Genomic DNA, 23,724 nt, shown 5'->3' with positions numbered 1-23,724 from the left:
GTCAACTCTTCGATGAGGTGGCCAAAGTACTGGAGTTTCAGCTTTAGCATCATTCCTTCCAAAGAAATCCCAGGGCTGATCTCCTTCAGAATGGACTGGTTGGATCTCCTTGCAGTCCAAGGGACTCTCAAGAGTCTTCTCCAACACCACAGTTCAAAAGCACCAATTCTTCGGCGCTCAGCCTTCTGCACAGTCCAACTCTCACATCCATACATGACCACAGGAAAAACCATAGCCTTGACTACACGGACCTTGGTTGGCAAAGTAATGTCTCTGCTTTTGAACATGCTATCTAGGTTGGTCATAACTTTCCTTCCAAGGAATAAGCGTCTTTTAATTTCATGGCTGCAGTCACCATCTGCAGTGATTTTGGAGCCCAGAAAAATAAAGTCTGACACTTTTTCCACTGTTTCCCCATCTATTCCCCATGAAGTGGTGGGACCGGATGCCATGATCTTCGTTTTCTGAATGCTGAGCTTTAAGCCAACTTTTTCACTCTCCACTTTCATCAAGAGGCTTTTGAGTTCCTCTTCACTTTGTGCCATAAGGGTGGTGTCATCTGCATATCTGAGGTTATTGGTATTTCTCCAGGCAATCTTGATTCCAGTTTGTGTTTCTTCCAGCCCAGCGTTTCTCATGATGTACTCTTTCAGCGTTTCTCATGATGCATGTATAGATAAGCTGTTACTAAGATGCGTATAGAAAGGCAAAGATACCTGAATTGCTAAAACATTAAAACTTTAACAATGATGCAGAGCATCTGAAACTCTCATACAGTGTTGGTTCTGATAACACAAAATGGTATATCCATTCTGAAAAAGTCTGGCAGCACCTTATAAAGTTATACATACAGTTACAATCTACCCAACAGTCTCCTCTTGAGAGTTTATTCTAGAGAAGTAAAAACAGGATTACACAAAAACCTATACATAAATGTTCATCGAAGTTTTATTTGGAATAGCCCAAAACTGGAAACAATCCAAATGTCCTGCAAAAGGTGAACAGATCAACAAAGCTGGTACAGTCACATAACAGAGTAGTACTCAGCCACAAACATGGAATCAATTCTCAATACACTACAAGGCTTGAATGAATCTCAAAGTCATTATGCTGAGTGAAGAAGTTAGTCTCAAAAGGTTACATGCTGTAAGGTAACATTTATATGACGTTTTTAACAAGACAAAACTGCAGTGATAGAGAAAAGATCAGCAGCTGCCAAGGGTTAAGGGTTAGGGAGAGAGACTAGGGGCAGCATGTAGGATTTCTTTTTTTTTTTTTTTTCCCCTATGAGTTATGGAACTGTTGTGTATCCTAATTGTAGTGATGAGTATACTAATCTACAGTATGTTAAAATTCACAGGACTGAACACCAAAATCCAATCAACTGTACTACATGATAGTTTAAAAATAAAATTTTTAAAAGACCTCAGTCAACATTACAGAAGAGCAGGAATTCAGCACAATAGTGTCATAGTCATAAAGCGTTTTTAGTTCAGTTCAGTTAATTGCTCAGTTGTGTCCGACTCTTTGCAACCCCATGAACTGCAGCATGCCAGGTCTCCCTGTCCATCACCAACTCCAGGAGTTCATTCAAACTCATGTCCATCGAGTCGGTGATCCCATCCAGCCATCCCAACCTCTGTCATCCCCTTCTCCTTCTGCCCCCAGTCCCTCCCAGCATCAGAATCTTTTCCAATGAGTCAACTCTTCACATGAGGTGGCCAAAGCGCTTTACTACCAGCTAATGAAGAAAGGAAATTGATGGAATAAAGAGTGCTATTACCATACTTAAGTGATATTTTATGATAACTCTCAGGAACGTAAGAACATTTGAGACATTTACTTTTATCCTTATGATGTAAAGAATAAAGAGATTACTGAACCAATGACAAAAATCATGCCAGTACAATAATCATTTCTATAGCTATCATGGTTCTACGGAACCAGACAACTTTAAATACATATGACAACATAAGGCTAAAACTTACATAGGATTAACTGGGGCATGGGATTCCCACTGATTACTACTTGGGTAGATATAAACACTCTTTTAATAACAGCTTTATTGAGGTGTAAGTCATGTACAATAAACCACGTGCATTTAAAATATATATGATATATACTTCTATAAAATCATCACCATTATCGATGAACATGGTGATCATGCAAAAAACATTTCCTTGTGCCCTTTTGTAATCTATCCCTCCCTTCCCCTCTACCTTCAAACCCCAGACCACTGCAAATCTTCTTTCTATCACTGTTCGTAAGTTTGCACTTTTTAGAATTCTATACAAAGAGAACCGTAAGTATGCATTCTTTCTTTCCTTCAGCTTTTTTAACTTAGAAGAATTATTTTGAGATTCCTCCATATTACTGGGTATAAAGGCATACTTTGGAGACTGTGAGAATTCAGTTCTAGATCACTGCAATGAAGTGAAAATTGCAATAAAAAAGTGAGATAATTTTTCTGGCTTCCCATAACATATTAAGTATGCAATAGCATTATGTCTAAAAAACAATGTACATACTTTAAGAATACTTAATTGCTAAAAAATGCCAACCATAATCTAATAATGCAGAGTTGCTACAAATCTTCAATATATAAAAAACATAATATCTGCAAAGTGCAATTAAGTGAAGAGCAACAGTACAAGGCATGCTTGTAAAACTTCATTCCTTTTTATTACTTTGTAGTATTCCAATAGGGCTTCCCTAGTGGCTCAGGGGTAAACAATCTGCTTGCCAATGCAGGAGACATGGGTTCAATCCCCGGGTCAGGAAGATCCCAGGGAGAAGGAAATGGAAACCCACTCCAGTATTCTTGCCTAGGAAATCCCATGGACAGAGGAGCCTGGCAGGCTACAGTACATGGGGTCACAAAGAGTCGGACACAACTTGGCAACTAAATAAAAATGATAACAAGTATTCCAATGAATACACAGTAGACTATTTATCCATTTACCTGTTTATGGACATCTGGGTTTTCCCACTTTTGGTTATTACAAATGTCTCTACATGTTCAGAGACATTTTAATATATTGAAGAAAACAACTTCAGATCATCACTTTCTTAAACTGAAATATAACACATCAATATATGTGTATCTACACACACTATATATCCCTGTATTATGCATTATTATAAAGGCAAAAATGGCATTTTTCCCTCACTGTTTTCCTGTGAAAAGTGAAAGTGTTAGTTGCTCAGCGGTAGCAATCTTGAGCTTCCCTCATGGATCAGACAGTAAAAAATCTGCTGGCAATGCGGGAGACCTGGGTTCTATTCCTGGGCTGGGAAGATCCCTTGGAGGAGGTCATGGCAATACACTCCAGTATTCTTGCCTGGAGAATCCCCATGGACAGAAGAGTCTGGTGGGCTACAGTCCATGGGATGGCAAAGAGTTGGACTTGAGTGAGCAACTAAGCACTTAACAACAACAAAATGACTGATTTGTTTCAATAAAAATGTAACATACCCACAATAAAAGGCAGCCATAAGCATATAAGTCAGAACTCGGAGAAGCAGGTTTTCCCATTTTCAGTTCAGGTGATAGCAAACTTAAGTCACCAACCATCATGTTCACTGAGGTTCGCTGACTCTACAGAAACAGTAGGTCAAATATTTTAGAGACAACACAGTTGAGGCAGCTTCCTGTGAAGTAATCTGCATGTAATCAACACAAAAAATATTCATTTGAAATATTCTATTCTCTCTCCACTTTGAAATATTTTTACCTAATTTCCACTATTATAAACTGCTCTTAAAATCGGTCTCATGAAATTTAACAGTGAGACTACGGTTACACTGCACATTGTAGACTCCAGATTAAATGTTAAGAATCACTGATTCAATAAAATTTAGTACTTTCTTAAAAAATACACTTCACAAGGGCAAGAGGTAGTGCTATTTTCTAACTCTGAAAATTATAAGTAATTTTAAACAACACAAGTATAAAGTACCTTCCTTCCTTACTGACCATTTTCTAAGTATACCATTTCTAATGTGTCAAAAGGATGATCAATGACAAGAACATGAATCCTGGATTCAGATAAACCTTGACTGCAATACTCACTCTGTCATTTACTTGCTATATGACCTTTGGCTTTAATCTCTGAGTCTAAATTAATTAATCTGTACAAAGGAAATTAACTTGTAACTACCTCAGAGTTATTATAAAGGTAAAGATAATCAGCACACTAATTACTTAGCATATATCGCTAAGTGTTAATTATCTTCTCCTACCATCCTTATTGGAGGAGGAAATGGCAACCCACTCCAGTATTCTTGCCTAGAGAATCCCAGGGACAGAGGAGCCTAGTGGGCTGCCATCTATGGGGTCACAGAGTTGGACACGACTTAGCAGCAGCAGCAACCATCCTTATCCTTGCTTCTCGGAGTAGGATAGTTTGGGAGTAGTACTTAAAAAGATCAGTAGCTATAGTAACACCCGGGAACTTGTAAGAAACACAAAATTTGAAATGCTGAATAAAAATCTGCATTTTATGCACACTTGAAACATATACTGTCATATACTAATTTCACCTCAATTTCTAAAAACTGCATTTTTAACAAGATTCCCAGGAGAATCACATGTAGTGTAAAGTCTGAAAAGCAATGTTTTTGACTATGGACTACTTTTCAAATTACTCTTCTGGCCAGTACTTCAACTGAGATTAGGGTAAAAAATGAAGCAAGAAGTGAGTTCAACCCATATTTCAGAATAAATCATTTTAAGGGTTTCCCCAGTGGTTAATGGTAAAGAATCTGCCACAATGCAGGAGACACACAAGACATGGGTTCAATCCCTGGATTGAGAAGATCTCCTGGAGGAGGAAATGGCAACCCACCCCAGTATTCTTGCTAGAAAAATCTCATGGACAGAAGAGCCTGGCTTGGGGCGGGGGGTCACAAAGAGTCGGAAACGACTGAAGCAACTGAGCATGCACCTAACAGCTGACAAATCAGTATAAATCAGGAAGAATACCTTGGACTCATATTTATAGCTGGGAGAATGGCATGCCTTGGTAAACTAACCAGGATTCCTAAGAATAGAGAACTTTTAAAAACATACAATTCAGTTATTTTTAAGATGTTATCCTAATCTTCAAATAAATATTAAAATAAACCTTTCAGCAAATTTTATTTGTATAAATCCTCTATAATCAAGCATTTCATTAGTTTTACATTTTTATTTTCCCATCTTTTTGAGGTACCACATGAAAACCACTGAACTGTATATAAACAGGTGGCATTATTCTATGACTTGCAGATGACCAATATATAAAGCATTCTAACTTTTACTAGTCAAAAGGGAACTCCACACACAATAAATATTGGCAAGGATGCTGAGAAACTGGAATCCTCATATTATCACTGATGAGTATGTAGAACAGTACAGACACTTCAGAAAATAGCTTTGTTTCTTAAAAAGTGAAACACAGACATCTACCATATAACCCAATAATTCCTTCCCTAGGAAAACATACCTCCACACAAAAACTTGTATACTGATGTTCACAGAAGCATTATTCAGAATAATCACAAAGTAGAAACCCCAGTACCCACAAACTGATGAATGTAAAAACACAGTACAGCACATCCATACAATGAAATACTAATTGGGCATTTTAAAACCATAATCAAAAAAGACACATGTACCTTAATGTTCACTGCAGCACTATTTACAATAGCTAGGCCATGGAAGCAACCTAGATGTTCATCAACAGATCAATGGATAAAGAAGCTGTGGTACATATACACAATGGAATATTATTCAGCCATATAAAGGAATGCATTTCAGTCAGTCCTAATGATGTGGATGAACCTAGAGCCTATTATCCAGAGTAAAGTAAGTCAGAAAGAGAAAGACAAATACCATATATTAATGTATATATATATGGAATCTAGAAAGATGGTACTGATAAACCTGTCTGCAAGGCAGAAGTAGAGACATAGACATAAAGAATGGATTTATGGACACAGGTGGGGAAGGAGAGGGGTAGGAAGAATTGAGAGTAGCAATGAAACATTTGGATTATCATGTGTAAAATTATTAAATTGGTGCAAAAGCAATTTCGGTTTTGCATTGTTGAACTTTACCATTTGATACTGGAATACATTCTGAAATAACTGTGGTTATGTTATAAAAAATTTTTTAGAAAAGGAATGAAGATCAGGCACATGCTACAAGATGGATAAATCTTGAAAACATTATGCAGAATGAAATATGCTCATCATAAAAAGCCACATATTGTTTGACTCCATATGCAGAAAATGTCCACAATAAGTTAAGTCCATAAGGACAGAAAGTGGATTAGTGGTTTCCAAGAGACTTAATAGAGGAATAGAGGAGGAGTGACTGCAAAGCAGTACAGGGTTTCCTTCTGAGGGTGATAAAAGTGTTTCAGAATTAGACAGTGGTGACTGATGCACAATATTGTGACTATATTAAAATTAGTACTGAAATGTACACATCATATGTGAATTATATTTTAATAAAGAGAAATGCTCCCTTGTGATTGTATTTTGAAACTATTTATTCTACCAAAAAGAAAAAAAATATATCACAATATTCTCTTTATCTGATATATGTTACTGCTACAAACTGCCTCTTCTGAGGTAACATGACACCAAATTAACAGTCAATGTCATCAAACTAGAACTTAAACTAAATGGAAAAGTCCAAGATTCCCAAGTTTCTAAAAATGCCCACTAATCAAAAAATAGCAAAGCATGTGTATCTAAATCTAATCTATTGATTGGGAGAGCAGCAGCAGATGGGGAGACAGGAGATGGCCATCTACTTTTCCTTGTGTATTCTAGCAGTTAAATGTTTCTTGATGATGACAAAATAATTGTTGTTTGCTGCTGTTATTTGTTCTCTAAGATATGTCCCACTATTTTGTGACTCCATGGACTGTAGCCCATCAGGCTCCTCTATCCATGGGATTTCCAAGACAAGAAAGCAGGAGTGGGTTGCCATGTCCTTCTCCCAAGGATTGAACCCATGTCTCCTGCACTGGCAGACAGATTCTTTACCACTGAGCCACCAGGGAAGCTCCAACTGACAAAATAATTAACGTGAATGTTGTCAACGCCATCGACTGTAATTTCAGGTTGCTCCTAAAACTTAGGTTGCTCCTAAAACTTATGGTTAAAAAAAATTTAATGCACAACTTTATAAACTCTTGTCCTAGCATCTAGCTGATAACAGAGTAATAGCTTACACCACATGACATACCTTAACCAAAGGCAAAGATCTTATAATAAATTACCATATCATGCAAAAGTGCCTAATAATACTAAATGAAGTCTAGAACTTATTTATAAAACCACTATATTTTACCACAGATTTGGTGAAGTCAAAATCTCCAACAATTCCATGTTGACGGTTTAAAGCAAAAACATTGTTCTGATGAAGTGATCCATGAACTATGTCAGCCTTGTGCAGTGTATGAAGGCCCTGGGCTACACCTTTCATGACCTTTAAAGCTTCCTATAGATAATACAAAAAAGTCAGGAAGTAGACAAATCATTTTAATAACTGAACCTTTTCTCTAGTTAAAAGACTTTTCAGAAGTGACTAAGCTTCTTCTAAACGAACCTTTAAAAACAATACAGCATAGATAAAGAATTAAAGGCCAGAAGTCCTGATTATGTAACTGGTAATATCATGTAAACATATGTATCACATATGTGTGTGTATATATATGTTTAATATGACTTAGAGACTATAGTCTCTAAGAAGACTTGGATTACAAACAATGACCATAGACCATCTAGAAAAGAAAAGAGGCCAAAAGAGTTACTGTGCAGAAAGAATCAGGTCATTGTTTACTGTTATTACTAATTCAAATTTACAACAGAAATTAAAGCTACTGCTTAAGACCAAGTGCTATACTATACAATTTACATACGACACTGCCTAATAGTTATAAGGATTATGCTTTGGTGCCAAAAAGTTCCAACCCCAAGTCCCAACTCAGCCTCTGGATGAAGGACCCTGTACTAGTCACTTTAATCTCTGTGAGCCTCACTTTTCTAATCTGTATATAATGTGATAACTCATATCCCAGGGGTGATGTGACAATTAAATAATCAAAACTGTACATTGAAAGTGTGCAGCAAACCCTCAACAAACTTAAGGTGATACTTTCTCACTAGACACATCCATGAAAATAATGTGTTTTTTTTTTTTTTTTTTTTTACTTACTTCTGAAGTTAAAGGCATGGTGGACTGAACAGCATTCAGATTTGCCCTAGGATAATATGGGACCATCAGATAAGCCATAGGATCAGACTAAGAAGCAAAACAGAAAATGAGAATCTAAGTGAAAAATTCTTTAAAATATCTTCAGTATACAATGACTGTACAAAATAATTTTTCCACAAAGAATTACTTCTCTGCTGAACAAAATCTTTTAAATTTAACTAGGTCTCATTTGTTTATTTTTGCTTTTTTCTTTTGCTTGGAAGACTGATACAAGAAAACATTGCTAACAATTTACGTCAAAGAGTGTTTCATATATGTTCTTTTCTAGGAGCTCTATGGTTTCCTGTCTTACATTTACGTATTAAACTATTTTGAGTTTATTTCTGTATATGGTGTGAGGGAATGCTATAATTTCATTGTTTCATATGTCGCTATCCAGCTTTCCCAGCACCACTTGTTGAAAAGACTGTCTAAATAAACGTAAAAGCTTTGCACAGCAGAAGAATCCATCAACAAAATTAAAACAACCTATGGAATGGGAGAAAATATTAAAAAATGATGTGACTAACAAAAGTAGTTCATATCCAAAATATACAAACAGTTCATACAACTTGATATTAAAAACAATACAAAAATAAGCAGAAGAATAGATATTTTTTCAAAGAAGACATATAGATGGCTAATAGGCACAGGAAAAGATGTTCAATATCACTAATTATTAGAGAAGTGCAAATCAAAACCACAATGAGCTAGCTATCACCTCACAGCTATCAGAAGGGCTATCATCAAAAAATCTACAAATAACAAATTTTGGAGAAGATATGGAGAAAAGGGAGCCCTTACATTGTTGGTGGTAATGTAAACTGGTACAGCCACTAAGGAAAACAGACGGGAATTCCTTAAAAAAATAAAAATAGAACCACCATACAATCCAGCAATTCTACTTCTGGGTATATATCCAGAAAACAGTAACAACAACAACAACAATCCTAAAGATATACACACTTCAGTGTACAAAACAGCACTATTTACAGTGGTCGAGACATGTATGTAACCCAAATGTCCATTTATAAATGAGTGAATTAAGAAAATGTGGTATATACAATGGGATATATATTGCCATTTGCAGCAATGTGGATGGACCTAGAGCATATTATGCTTAGTGAAATAACTCAGAGAAAGACAAATAACTATATGATATCACTTATATATGGAATCTAAAAAATAATACAAATGAATATATATACAAAACAGAACCAGACTCAGACATAAAAAACAAACTGTGGTTACCAAACAGGAGATGGAAAGTGCAAGGGACATACTAGGGGTATGGGGTTAATAGATACAAACTATTATATATAAAATAGATAAGCAACAAAGATTTACTATGTAATACAGGGAATTATACCCATTATCTTACAATGGAATATAATCTGCAAAAATACTGTGCTATGAAATTAATATACCTGAAATTAACACAAAATTGTAAATCAACTATATATTTAATTTAAAAAATTAAAAGGAATTACTTCTATAAAGCCTGTAACTAAAACATATTTTAAATAAAATGTTTTCTGAAAGAGATTAGCATAAAAACTTTACCTTACACAAAAATAAGAATATCAGTGGTAGCAACCCAGATTCTCCTTTAGCTTCTCTCCAAGCTGTGTGATAGGCAGCTGCTCTCTGAATTACCCTGGCTTCTGTGTCGACATCCACAGAATAGCCCTTTTACCAAAAAAGAGGAAGTGGCAGTCCTAAGATTAAAATCTCACTCTAAGTATATATCATTTCAACTTTTTATATGTTAAAATATATCTAAATTTATTCTTTAATTGCATGAGTAGTTTTCGTATCTGCTTTTAATGATATAATTTAAAAAGAAAAGAACAATTCTACCAGTAGCTTAAAATATAGTCTACAATATATACCCACTAAGACCAAATTAATTATCCAACTATTATGATTACAGTTTTGCAGGTCAATGAAGAGAAGAAATCAAAGAATAAAAGACTGTTGGCAAAACAGTTGAGATTTCGAATAGAAACCTAAGAAAAATAAGAACTTTGAATCTTAGCTAGATCATATTAAGTTCTCCTGAAAAAAGAAAAGCAAGTATATCCCATTAAAAACATATATTATTTAGGGAAATGAGGGAAACTTTAAATACAAGGTAGTTACAGCAGCCAAACTGGAAACATAATCATGATACCAGTTAATTCATATAATTTAGAAAATAAACAGTGGGTCTTTACTTTGCTGTAAAAGTACCACCACCACGTGGTACTTCTCTGAATCTTCCACAAGTCCAAAGAACTTAAACTTACCTTTAAAAGAATTATCTGCCCATTAACCTCAGAACATATCAAAGGACGCTTGCTGCTAAGCTCCTTCATAGGCTCAGCATCAAGAAGATCTCTTTCCAAGCTCATTGTAAGAAGACCACCAGAGTTCTAAGAACAAGTTTTTGTTACAGTTCAAGAAACCAAACAAGCACTTTCAAATAACAAAATTAGTTACATACTATCAGATGGACTGGATATCATGAACTCTACTGGAGATACCAATAAAATAAAAATATTTAAAGTTTTATATTTTTCTATGTCCTGGCACTTGAATTCCCACCGGGAATGTAATCACCATACACTTAATCATGCTACCCCTCTATACGAGATTCTGAAAATGACTGGGATGAACCCTGCTTCCAAGGAACCCTGATGTTACTTGGGAAACTTAATGTGTTTCCTAAAAAATACTAAAATGATGAAAAATAAAAAGGCGGCTGTAGAATGGGAATGAGAAGTCTAAAAATTAAGACTACGACAGTTCTAGGAACTAACAGAGTTCTAACACCCCTGCCTCTGTTTGAAATGGAATCTTCAAAATTGAAAATTTCTTTCAAATAATTTAATTCTACTATGTATTCCTGATACTTTTGTGCACTAAAACATGACTATCGACATTTTAAATCAAGCTGAGTTTTACTGTGGTATAGTCTTACTAATCATAAGAGGGATTGTGAAATTATCTTCTGTTTTTTTAAGTGTTGTCACCATATTTAAGTAATCCACAATACATAATCAACCTACAGGGGATTTCCTAAAGCACGTATCACAGGAAAACACCTTAAAATAATAAAGGGTATCCATAAGCCAATCATATGATTATGATTAAAAGTTTTGCAGGTCAATGAAGAGAATCGTAAGCCATGATTAATCTTCCAAAATAAAACAGATTAGCGTATTTTTGAAATTAATTTTCAAGCCCCATATAGTATCACATTATTTACTCACGCATCCTACATAAAATAGTCTCTAAGCAAAATTAAATAATTGCAAGGAAAATCTCACATTATTTAAAAGTTTAGTCTGAAAAAGATTATTCAGTAATTGCTTTAACAGTTTACAGGACTTTAATCTTATATATTTATCAGTTCAGATATCTATGTGAACATTCCTTTAGGTACTATATTTAAACTATTATCATGAATTTAATGACAATGTTAAAGAATAAACATCTCCTCTAGACCCTCATGGGCAGCAGACAAAATAATAAAACACAGAGTTAACAGACTCGGCTCTGAGAGCCAGAGTTTACCAATCCTGCTCCACAATGTCCTAATACATTGATCTCCTAGTTTTGAATCCTGACTGCCTAGAAAATCATACTCACATTAACATATCTACCTTAACTTCTACCTCAACTTCTCTAGAATAATTTTTCCAGCCTGCTTTAAAAGATACATTCTGTTTATAAATTCTTCATGAGTATCAGAGTCCTACTTTTATTCTAACTCTTGGAACAGGAGATAAAATTGCTTCATCAATTCAAAAGATAAACACCTTTAATTCAAATAAGTGCCATGCAAAATGTTTTCTCTTTAGTCATGAGAAAAAGAGAAAATACAGAAAACATGCAAATTGATATAAAAATTAAAATACAGTATGCAAGTATGAAAGACAGCCTTGAGAAAGTTCTAATACTAAAAACCATTCAGCAGAAACATTTTTATAGCAAGATTATTACAGATTCAACAATGATACATAATTGTAACATCATCACTTTTCAGCACTCTGCATAGTAGTAATTCTCAAAGGAAACAAAGCTTACCATGTACTTAAGTAATCCTATTTCAGGATGAAGTAGAGGAAGCTCAGGGAACCATTTTTGTACTAAGCTACTCAGCTTCGCCTAAATTTAAAAAAATATATATTTTTTATTATAGATCAATGTATATTCAATCATACATCCTGATACCTCCCTTATTAAATAACAAGACTTCTAATCTAATAATATATATATAATCTAATAATATATATATAAATATATATAAAATCACTGATTTTGCCTTCTACTACAATAATTGAAAACCAAGCAGCAACTTGGATCTAAATTAACCACCTTACTAATAGAAGAAAAAGTTTATTACAAATTTTAATGGCTTGGCTTACATATACAGGCAAAAAATCTTGCCTAAGGTCAAAGTCCACACTCACTTTCAAGCTAAAATGAAAAAGTGTGATGAAAAATCAACTGGAATCATAAACTGTCACTAGTTCTCAAAATGTAAGAACACAGTAACATTTTAAAATACTGGCTATTTCATGTAGGAAAAAAAAATCATAAAAGCCTGGAAAGAAAAAAATAAACATGTAGCTCTACAAAAGCTACTTTAAAGTAAACGTGTCAACTGAACATCCTTAGAAAAGTCACTTATCACATGTTTTATTCTGTAAAATTTCCAGACATTTATCTAGTTCATGGGATAGTTATTTTATCCAATATTCACAAGGTGAATAATGAAGTACACACAGGTAAGTTTGTTAAATATCACATAATAAAGTGCCTATTATTTTCATAGTACTTTTATTCTTCAGAGCAATGTTTCTTACCTTTCTTCCCATAATATCCCTAAAATATAAAATTCAATATTCTTTCCATTTTAAAGACAAGATATGCTGACTGATTCTTCCAAAGTAACAAAAATCAGTGGTAAAACTTACCCTCAACCTAGTAGTTTTGTAATATTCAACTAAATTATGGTGCCTTGTTAATGTTTTCACTGCAGTTTTAAGCTAAAATAATAATCATAAAGATTATAATAAAGGAACAATCTTTGGGCTTTATGTTAAACAGAAAACAAGTAGTGTGCAAAATTATGAGATAATCTTGATTCTTGTAAAAATAAGACTTAAAGGAAGATAAGTCAAAAGTTTAATGTAATTATACTACTGTTACCACCGACTGAGAAAGTTAAAGATGATATTTCTTTATACTTTTCTGCAATTTTCACATCTGGAACAATGGTTATGAAATATTTTGTCATCAGAAATTAATATCTAAGTTCACATAAATATTATTGTATCAACAGTTAGTCACTTAGTTGTGTCTATTTCGACACCATGGACTACAGACTGCCAGGATCCTCTGTCCAAGGAATTCTCCAGGAAAGACTGCCAGAGTGGATAGTCAAGCCTTTCTCCAGTGGATCTTCCCAACAAAGGGATAAAACCCGCGTCTCCTGCATTGCAGGCTAAAATTACCATCTGACACACCAGGGAAACCCCCATACCAACATAACTATGCCAATATAATCTCTAGCCTTGTGATTACAGTCCACTTCATAAAAACAGATATTTGAATCCAATTTTAAAACTAATTCAACATTTCAAAGAATCAAATACTTACATATTCCTCCTGCTCATGATAAATTCCCTCAAAGACACTATTCCGTAACTGAGTTATTTCTTGTTTTATTTTTTCAATCTCAGATCCATCATGGTCATCAGACTTTAACCAGAAAGAAAAAAGTAACGTTACAGGCTTATTAAAGTAGACTGAAAACAAGTTCTTCCTAGTAAGAATTAAGGCAACTTCTATGGCAAATCACTGTCTGATTTTTACATATCCTTCCATATCTAGCACTAAAGTCCCTCATAACATAATTGTTGAATTAATATTAGTTTAATATTAGTTTATTCTAACCCTGAATTTTCTAAAACCTACAAAAAGGGATTATAAAAATGTAGCCATAAAGTCTATTACATAGATTTTTCTTATCTCTTAATTTGCTGTAAGTTTTCTCTAAGATGACCAACTGCCACCATAAAATAAATATTAAGAATAGGAACCAGAATACAATTAAATTCCATGGAATATTTCTCCATGTAAAACTTGATTTTAAAAAATCAGTAAACATGTGGCATGCCTAGGAAAAACAATGTAGGACTCTGTAAACATTAATGGTAACAAATAAGTCTCCTTAAAAAGTACATGTTTTTAAGGTTAGATGTATTTCTATAACAGTTAAAAAATTAAACTAAAAAAGACCTCATGTCCTACAGCCCAGAATAGGATAAAACTAGAAAAATTTTAAACTATTAAATTAGTTCTACTTCATGCTTAACTGCTCCAATGAGGAAGAAAGCTAATTCAAGCTGGATTAAGATATAATGTAAACCCCTTTGATAAGTAAATGGAATCCTCAAGGGAACAAAGAATGGCAGTTTATTCACAAAGTTTCAAGCCTAAAGGCTAAAAGTGTCCTAATTCTTTTTGTTCTATTACATTTGAAAACAACTTAAAATATCTGCAAGAAATACTATGTCCAGGCTTTAAAAAGAGAGTTAACAAAAGACATCCTGATCTTTATGACAAAATTCTACCTTTGGGGGAGCACCCTGTCACCTCTCAGCATGTAACAGGCTTATTTTTAATAGACATTGTAACAGTCCAAGTAAAAGTTTTTTAAATTATTCAAAAACATTTATGTTACCAACAACCAAGGCAACCATGTAAAATGTTTTTAGAAAACATTTCATGACATAGGAAAATGTTTTACATTATTAACCTAGTAACTTACAGAGGGAAAAAGAGATAAAATATATAAAACAAAAAGTGAATAATTTTAAAGAGTGTATTTAAGAAGCAGACTCCAAGTAAAATTAGGTACACACAGAATTCATTAAGAACCAACTGTTTTCTTACTTCTTCCAAATTATTCTTTTCAACCAATTTCCATCTCAGTCGAGCCTTTAAGCTTTTCAGTGTCTTTTTAATGGACAGCAAGTGATCCACGCTGGGGCTCTTATTTAAACATTCAATAATCTGTTTCTTAAACTGAGAGAAAGAGTTGTTATATTTTCAACACACAAATAGCAATATTTATTGAACAGTCACCTTTGGACCACTCTCTCTATTAAGATTCAACTAATATTTACTGAGCTCAGACTGAAGTTAAAAATTTTACAATTTTCAACAAAACAATTCTACCCACTGTCTTCTTGATTTTCTGCGTATCTACTTAGAATAATATCATTCTAGCAATCGAAGTAGCAAAGGTAAAAAATATTTCAAGCTGGACACACAGTGAGACGCACTTCGCTACAGAAAATGCAAAAGGGAATTTCCAGTGAGGATGTAAACTGAACTTATCTTTTCCAAAAGTAGTTTGACAATATATATCAAGTTTCAAGAATATTCATTCCTTTTGACTAAGTAATTAACAATTTTTAGGAATCTACTTGAGGAACTAAATAAGATTATGTACAAAAACTACATACAGTTTCATGGTAAAAAAAAAATGCAAGTAAACCTAATATCTAACACAGATGAAAGGTTAAATAACATCATATATCTATGCAAGAGATGATGTTTTATTCACTCACAATCACAGTATAAAAAAATTATTAATCATATGGGAAACTGTTCATGAAAAACCATTAAATGACAAAAACCTTTTCAAAACAGTTTACAAAATGATGCAATACACATAATATTCATATGTACATATAATTTACCATTCAAAAAGGAAATACTCTGAAAACTAGCACTTAATATCTCTTAAGCTAATGGGAATACAATCAATGTTTTTATTTCTCCTCCTTATCTTTCTGTATATAGCAAGTTTTCTACTGTAAACTTGTATAGGCATAAAGAAAAAGATAAAAGTTATGTTTTGGAGAGCATAATAAAAACCAAAGATTAAAAAAAAAATCTCAATGTATTTTATCAGTAAAATTGCCATTCCCACTATAGGGTGAGTTTAATTATATACCAGCTAACAATGGCTATAATTTTTTTCCAGAAATAGTAAATAATTTATCTACACACTGGGTGTTAACTACTTAAGAAAAGTTTAAGTATTAAAAATTTCAAAGCATCTGTATATAAGACCAATTATATAAAGCATACTCCAACCTCAACACTGTCCTTGTACTTGGATTGTACTGTGGCAATAAGGCTTTCCTCTGAACGGATCTTTTGTAGTACTTGACTACATGTTTTTAAAATGATCTCCTTGTCTGCATCACCTTGTTCCTAAATGAAATTACACACACAGAATTATATATAAAGGAGTACAAAATAATTAAAACTTTTGATAACAATGGAAAAAATTCAAAATGATACCTTTAACAAATTTATATATTTCAAAATACTTCTTAAACATAGATCTTTTTCGAGGGAGAAGAGAAACTGATGTCAAAGATGTTCATATGGGAAATTTTATTCCCGTAACACTATTATTCCTAAAGCTGTCTAAACTAGAGCATTAAAGGAAATCAGGAATACTACTATGCTAAATATAAAAACTAAACAATATACAGAACTTCAACACTATTTTTATTAACAACCATGTCTAAAATCAAGCCTCACAGAACCATCTAAATAAGGACAACTTTACAGTTGACAGTGGGGAAATACAGTATTTTTTTGCATGTATTTTTTAAATGTCACTCTGTATAGAATTACAAAGGGAAAAGAGAAACAAGCAAAATAAAGAACATAACCAACCAAAATAAAGAACATAACCAAAATAAAGAACATAACCAATTTAGTAAGCAACCTAAAAAGCTGGTCCCAGCGAGCAGTATTAACATTACAAAATACACTAATTTTTGGCTTTATACAGCAATAGAGAATATATACAGTACGGAAAGACAGCTACTAATTAATCTTGTGTATTCACTTCCAAAAGGTCTCTCAGATTTTATTTCAAGCTTTTATAAACTCTGAAGAGTCTTATCTTATGGTTACTGGGTATGACAGACTTAAGAATTAAGTGCTATTGAAATCCAATAGAATCAGATTAATCTAAGAGTTGTTTTCCTAGAATTAAACATGAGATTTTTTTTTCCTTGATGTGAAATATCCTACTAAAATGAAAATATCACCCTGTGGAAGAATAAGACTTCTCATTGTGTTTGGATTAGAACTTGGCAGTATTAGTATATCAGACAGGCTTTTACAAGGAAAGCTAAGTCTAACTAGTAAAAAAAAAAAAAAACAAAACAACACTTTGCTTTAAGGAATACCAGTACTCACAATCAGAGATATCTCCAGCTCCTTGCAGACACCTGACTCAGTGTTCTCCAGGATTTCATCAATATTATCAATTGTGTCATCAGAAATCAGTGATTTTTCCACAGACAGATCAAAGGCCTCATTTGTAAAAATAAAAACATGAAGTATCTCATTTAATTATTTCAATTAGTATTATATTCTTACACTTGGAGCAGAGAATTAACCTATGTATTGCATAATGTGGGGGAAATAAACGTAAGAAATATAAAGTACTACCTTCAGAAACCTTATGCATGGGGAAAAAAAAAAGGTACACACACCTCACACACTTAAAGAAAATACAGATTTTGTTAAAGTAAGTAGTGGTTAAGAGAGATGAGAGGACAATACAGAGGAAAAGTATGAGAAAAAAACAGGGACAAGACCAAGATGTTTTGAGGGAATAATAAAAGAGACTGTCCAACTGGTAAAGAACCTTGACTGCTCAGGTGGCAAGTTCAAACTGGACAGACAGTAGGTAAACAAAACCAGCCTTTATACAAAGGAATGGGTATGATTATACCTGATATTTAATGATGACTCACTAGAATTGAGGAATCTAAAGAATAAAAGTTAAAAATTAAACTCTGATAGTTTTCATCTCATTAGGAAAACTAAGGTAATTCCTATCAGGAAACAGACTTTATAATAAGGTATAAAATAGAATAAAATCATGGGTCAAAATTATAATGTAGAACATAAAGGTCATAAGCAGTCACTCTGATTTCAGAGGTTCAGATTTGTGATTACGGAGGTCTAGATTTGGGAAATAGCAATGGAAATGAAAGATAACAGACAACCTAAACAGAGGATGATTCTGAAACAAACGAAGACAAAGAAATAACTTAGTTACGTTAATGTATCCATAACAAAGCATCAAAAAAGAATTCTAGAAGTAGCTTATATTTGGAAACCAATCACACAGAGAGATAAATGATACCATAGGTGTCTTTGTCCTTGCTCAGGAGGTTGCAAACAGACAGAAGAACAAAGAATCAGTAACAAAATTGGGCAAAAATTCAGTTAGGGTTCTGAGTACATTATACAAACCACATGTCTCAAAGCCTTTTATAAAATTATGTAGTGTTTTTACAATAATAAATAAGAACTAAAAAAATTATGACATCTTTTCTAATATTTAATAACCGAGACTAATATTTCCCATTTTAGATATCTTTAAGATATTTAAGATAACTAAAACCTGAATGACTTAAACACTGCCAAACATTTTAATCATGACTAGTTAGCCAACTAATGCTAAAACACATGTATCTTTCTAAAAAAGAAACCAAAATGAGGAAAGCTGTATCTTCTAAAGCACATACCATTACCTCTACACTATAGCTGTAAAATAAACACTTCACTTGTAATAAACTCCAGATATTATCTTACACCTGTAGCTTGACTGAAGCTGTTTTCATATACGTCCTAAACAGAGAATGTAAATAGGTAAATCCCTCACTCTTCTATCCCAGCATTCTCATTCTTATTTTTGTCTCTTTTTTCTCTCTCCTCCACCCTCCCTTGCTTTCAGAAAGAAGTAAATTACATGTGGAAAATTTAAAAACATATATTCCCTGGTTTATGCCACAACATCACCAGGCAACAGAACTCCTGTTACCTTTAAAGTATTCTGGAACCATGCTATAAGACGTTGTATACAAGTCTCTGTTTCACTTCTAACACTGGTGAACTCCTCTCTTTTATTACACCTCCAGTCATTAAATTTCTCCAGTATTTCTTCAGAGTTAATTCCTTCTTTGGCCTGTCCATATACTGCTTCTAAAGAGGCTGACAAATCCTGCAGAAAGATACTTCTGTTTATTAAAGTTAATTAACTTTATATTAAGAGTAAAGCACCATATTAGAATCTGAGAGACAGTGAAGTAATATATTGAATCCCTATCTTGGAGAAGTTTATAAATAAAACTTTGAATATCTAGACATAAAAGCATAAAACTACCTAGGAGGTGATTATTTGGATTATAATAGTAAAAGTTCATTAAATGAATTAAGGTTATAAACAGAAGGCTTTATAGTCTTAGGCTTTTAATTGAGTAGAAAGTATCCTCTTTTCTCTGACTTTACATAAGAATCTATTTTGTCCTGACATGGAAGTTTCTAAGGGCTGCTACTGCTGCTGCTAAGTCACTTTAGTCGTGTCTGACTCTGTGCGACCCCAGAGACGGCAGCCCACGAGGCTCCCCTGTCCCTGGGATTCTCCAGGCAAGAACACTGGAGTGGGTTGCCATTTCCTTCTCCAATGCATGAAAGTGAAAAGTGAAAAGTGAAAGTGAAGTCGCTCAGTCCTGTCCGACTCTTAGCGACCCCATGGACTGCGGCCCACTGGGCTCCTCCATCCATGGGATTTTCCAGGCAAGAGTGCTGGAGTGGGGTGCCATTGCCTTCTCCATTCTAAGGGCTACTGCTAAGTAAAAATAAACATACCAAATTGTACAAATAATTCTAATTAAGGAAAGACATTAAGCATATATATCTAGACAGCATATTAAAAAGCAGAGACATCACTTTGACAACAAAGGTCCATATAGTTTTGATCTTCCCAGTAGTCATGTATGGATGTGAGAGCTGGACAATAAAAAAAGCTGAGCACTGAAGAACTGATGCTTTCAAACTATAGTGTTGAAGACTCTTGAGTGTCCCTTGGATGCAAAGAGATCAAACAGTTAATCCTAAAAGAAATCAACCCTGAACATTCACTGAAGGACTGATGCTCAAGCTGAAGCTCCAATACTTTGGCCACCTGACATGAAGAGCCAACTCACTGGAAATAACCCTGATGCTGGGAAAGACTGAAGGCAGGAGAAGGGGGCACCAGAGGATGAAGTGATTGGATGGTATTATCGACATGAATTTGAGCCAACTCTGGGAAATAGTGAAGGACAAGGAAGACTGGCATGCTGCAATCCATAGGGTCGCAAAAAGTTAGACACGACTGAGCTACTGAACAAGAACATACATTAAAAAGCATTTTTAGAAAGGACTAGAAGAGACAAGATAGCTTGATGGCTCCCTCCAGGACTGAGACCTGAGAAACATCACAGAGACAAGAGGAAAACTTAATAGATTCCAGAAATTTTTCACAAAACTGAAAAACCCTTGGAAAGAAAGACGACGGTTGGTATTTAGCACTGAATGAATACAATCACTGCAAGTAGGAGACAGCCTGTACCACAGCAGAGAATCATCTTGGGAAAAAAGAATTTTCTTCATATGTTCTTCTCCCTTCCTCACACTGGGCAAGAAAGCAGCAGCACAAGCAAGAGGCAATGAGTTTATACAAGTACAGTATGGAAAACTAGAGGAGGCAAAAACAGACAATCAGGATAGAAGAGATGGCCAAGCATTCTTCCCCTTCCCCTGAATACCCAGCAGCATTTACACCTAAGGGTAGCAGCCCCTGGAAAAGAGGAAAGGCTGAGGGAGAGGGACTGAGAGGTCCTCTGAAGAGTAAAATTATCTAGAACAGAAGCCAATAGGAAGCAGTTGAGCCCAGACTGTGTTATGGTCTTCTTGACAGACCGGAACCTGGGGACAGGAGTCGATGAAAAGGCGGCGAAGAAAAGAAGTACGCGGGGGACCCAAGTCTCTAGTGGGACAAGGGTGCTTTATTTATGGCAGTGTGTGCTTATATATTGTAATACAAGGAAGCTTTAGGTAAATAATAAGGTTAAGTAAAAAACACCAAAACCAGACGCATAATAACAGTAACTAGGGGAATAACAATCATCACAGGGCCAGAAGACAATCCATGTATTGGAAATAGGAACATGACTAAGTAGTTTTACAGAAAAGCAAAAGGTTACTGAAAGGAATCCATGTATGTGTTCTGCCTCATGACCTCAGTCCTGAGAGCTGCGTGCAGCTCTGCTCATTCCTGTTTTCCAGGAACTGATAAGGAACAGAGGGCCCTTGAGAAACAGAAAACAACACATAGGGTTCCTTAAAATTAAATGTTCCCTGACAAGACTGCAACCCTGTAAGTTCTGAGAAGCAAGCCTATCCTATTCCCTAAATCCTCCTGAAGTCTCCAAAAGTATGCGCCAACCTTTCACTCTTCCAAGGTCCCTCTTCCACACTAACACATATGCACATAACAGCACACCAAGATAGTTGATAATTCCTCAAGGGAATATGGAATCCTGAGGAGAAGTACAGGGGAGGATGAAATGTGGCAATAACACAGGCACTCTGAAAGAAATATAACAAACTAAGCCACCTTATTGATATTTCTCCTGGTAATCTTGATTCCAGCTTGTGCTTCTTCCAGCCCAGCATTTCTCATGATGTACTCTGCAAAGAAGTTAAATAAACAGGGTGACAATATACAGCCTTGATGTACTCCTTTTCCTATTTGGAACCAGTCTGTTGTTCCATGTCCAGTTCTAACTGTTGCTTCCTGACGTGCATACAGATTTCTCAAGAGGCAGGTCAGGTGGTCTGGTATTCCCATCTCTTTCAGAATTTCCCACAGTTGATTGTGATCCACACAGTCAAAGGCTTTGGCATAGTCAATAAAGCAGAAATAGATGTTCCTCTGGAACTCTCTTGCTTTTTCCATGATCCAGCGGATGTTGGCAATTTGGTCTCTGGTTCCTCTGCCTTTTCTAAAACCAGCTTGAACATCTGGAAGTTCACGCTTCACGTATTACTGAAGCCTGGCTTGGAGAATTTTGAGCATTACTTTACTAGCGTGTGAGATGAGTGCATGTGTGGTAGTTTGAGTATTCTTTGGCATTGCCTTTCTTTGGGATTGGAATGAAAACTGACCTTTTCCAGTCCTGTGGCCACTGCTGACTTTTCCAAATTTGCTGGCATATTGAGTGCAGCACTTTCACAGCATCTTTCAGGATTTGGAATAGCTCAACTGGAATTCCATCACCTCCACGAGCTTTGTTCATAATGATGCTTTCTAAGGCCCACTTGACTTCACATTCCAGGATGTCTGGCTTTACATGAGTGATCACACCATTGTGATTATCTGGGTCGTGAAGATCTTTTTTGTATAGTTCTTCTGTGTATTCTTGCCACCTCTTCTTAATATCTTCTGCTTCTGTTAGATCCATACCATTTCTGTCCTTTATCGAGCCCATCTTTGCATGAAATGTTCCCTTGGTATCTCTAATTTTCATGAAGAGATCTCTAGTCTTTCCCATTCTGTTGTTTTATTTCTTTGCATTGATCACTGAGGAAGGCTTTCTTATCTCTCCTTGCTATTCTTTGGAACTCTGCATTCATATGCATATATTTTTCCTTTTCTCCTTTGCTTTTCGCTTCTCTTCTTTTCACAGCTATTTGTAAGGCCTCCTCAGACAGCCATTTGCTTTTTTGCATTTCTTTTCCATGGGGATGCTCTTGATCCCTGTCTCCTGTACAATGTCACGAACCTCTATCCATAGTTCATCAGGCACTCTATCAGATCTAGTCCCTTAAATCTATTTCTCACTTCCACTGTATAATCATAAGGGATTTGATTTAGGTCATACCTGAATAGTCTAGTGGTTTTCCCTACTTTCTTCAATTTAAGTCTGAATTTGGCAATGAAGAGTCAGATATGCAGCTGACACCACCCTTATGGCAGAAAGTGAAGAGGAACCAAAAAGCTTCTTGATGAAAGTGAAAGAGGAGAGTGAAAAAGTTGGCTTAAAGCTCAACATTCAGAAAACGAAGATCATGGCATCTGGTCCCATCACTTCATGGCAAATAGATGGGTTAACAGTGGAAACAGTGTCAGACTTTATGTTTTTGGGCTCCAAAATCACTGCAGATGCTGACTGCAGCCATGAAATTAAAAGACACTTACTCCTTGGAAGGAAAGTTATGACCAACCTAGGTCAGTTCAGTTGCTCAGTCCTGTCTGACTCTGCGACCCCATGAATCACAGCACGCCAGGCCTCCCTGTCCATCACTAACTCCCGGAGTTCACTCAGGCTCACGTCCATTGGGTCAGTGATACCATCCAGCCATCTCATCCTCTGTCGTCCCCTTCTCCTCCTGCCCCCAATCCCTCCCAGCATCAGAGTCTTTTCCAATGAGTCAACTCTTCGATGAGGTGGCCAAAGTACTGGAGTTTCAGCTTTAGCATCATTCCTTCCAAAGAAATCCCAGGGCTGATCTCCTTCAGAATGGACTGGTTGGATCTCCTTGCA

At 35.1% G+C, this 23,724-nt stretch overlaps 1 protein-coding gene across 1 annotated transcript in view; it reads right to left on the bottom strand.

The window, feature by feature from the left end:
* STK31 (serine/threonine kinase 31) overlaps positions 1-23,724 on the bottom strand; it is an 83,104-nt gene that overhangs the window by 18,436 nt on the left and 40,944 nt on the right. The window contains exons 12-22 of the mRNA XM_010855355.1: positions 19,176-19,355; positions 17,537-17,653; positions 16,412-16,531; positions 15,200-15,331; positions 13,901-14,002; positions 12,323-12,403; positions 10,540-10,665; positions 9,815-9,940; positions 8,213-8,299; positions 7,346-7,495; positions 3,476-3,598 (exon numbers count right to left, since the gene is read on the bottom strand). Coding sequence (XP_010853657.1) covers positions 3,476-3,598; positions 7,346-7,495; positions 8,213-8,299; positions 9,815-9,940; positions 10,540-10,665; positions 12,323-12,403; positions 13,901-14,002; positions 15,200-15,331; positions 16,412-16,531; positions 17,537-17,653; positions 19,176-19,355 — 1,344 coding nt within the window. The remainder of the gene's footprint in view (positions 1-3,475; positions 3,599-7,345; positions 7,496-8,212; positions 8,300-9,814; positions 9,941-10,539; positions 10,666-12,322; positions 12,404-13,900; positions 14,003-15,199; positions 15,332-16,411; positions 16,532-17,536; positions 17,654-19,175; positions 19,356-23,724) is intronic.

Source organism: Bison bison, unplaced genomic scaffold, assembly GCF_000754665.1.
Source record: "Bison bison bison isolate TAMUID 2011002044 unplaced genomic scaffold, Bison_UMD1.0 scf7180017864364, whole genome shotgun sequence".
Lineage (NCBI taxonomy): Eukaryota > Metazoa > Chordata > Mammalia > Artiodactyla > Bovidae > Bison > Bison bison.
The sequence above is the reverse complement of the archived record's forward strand: the minus strand, read 5'-3'. Positions and strand labels throughout refer to the sequence as shown.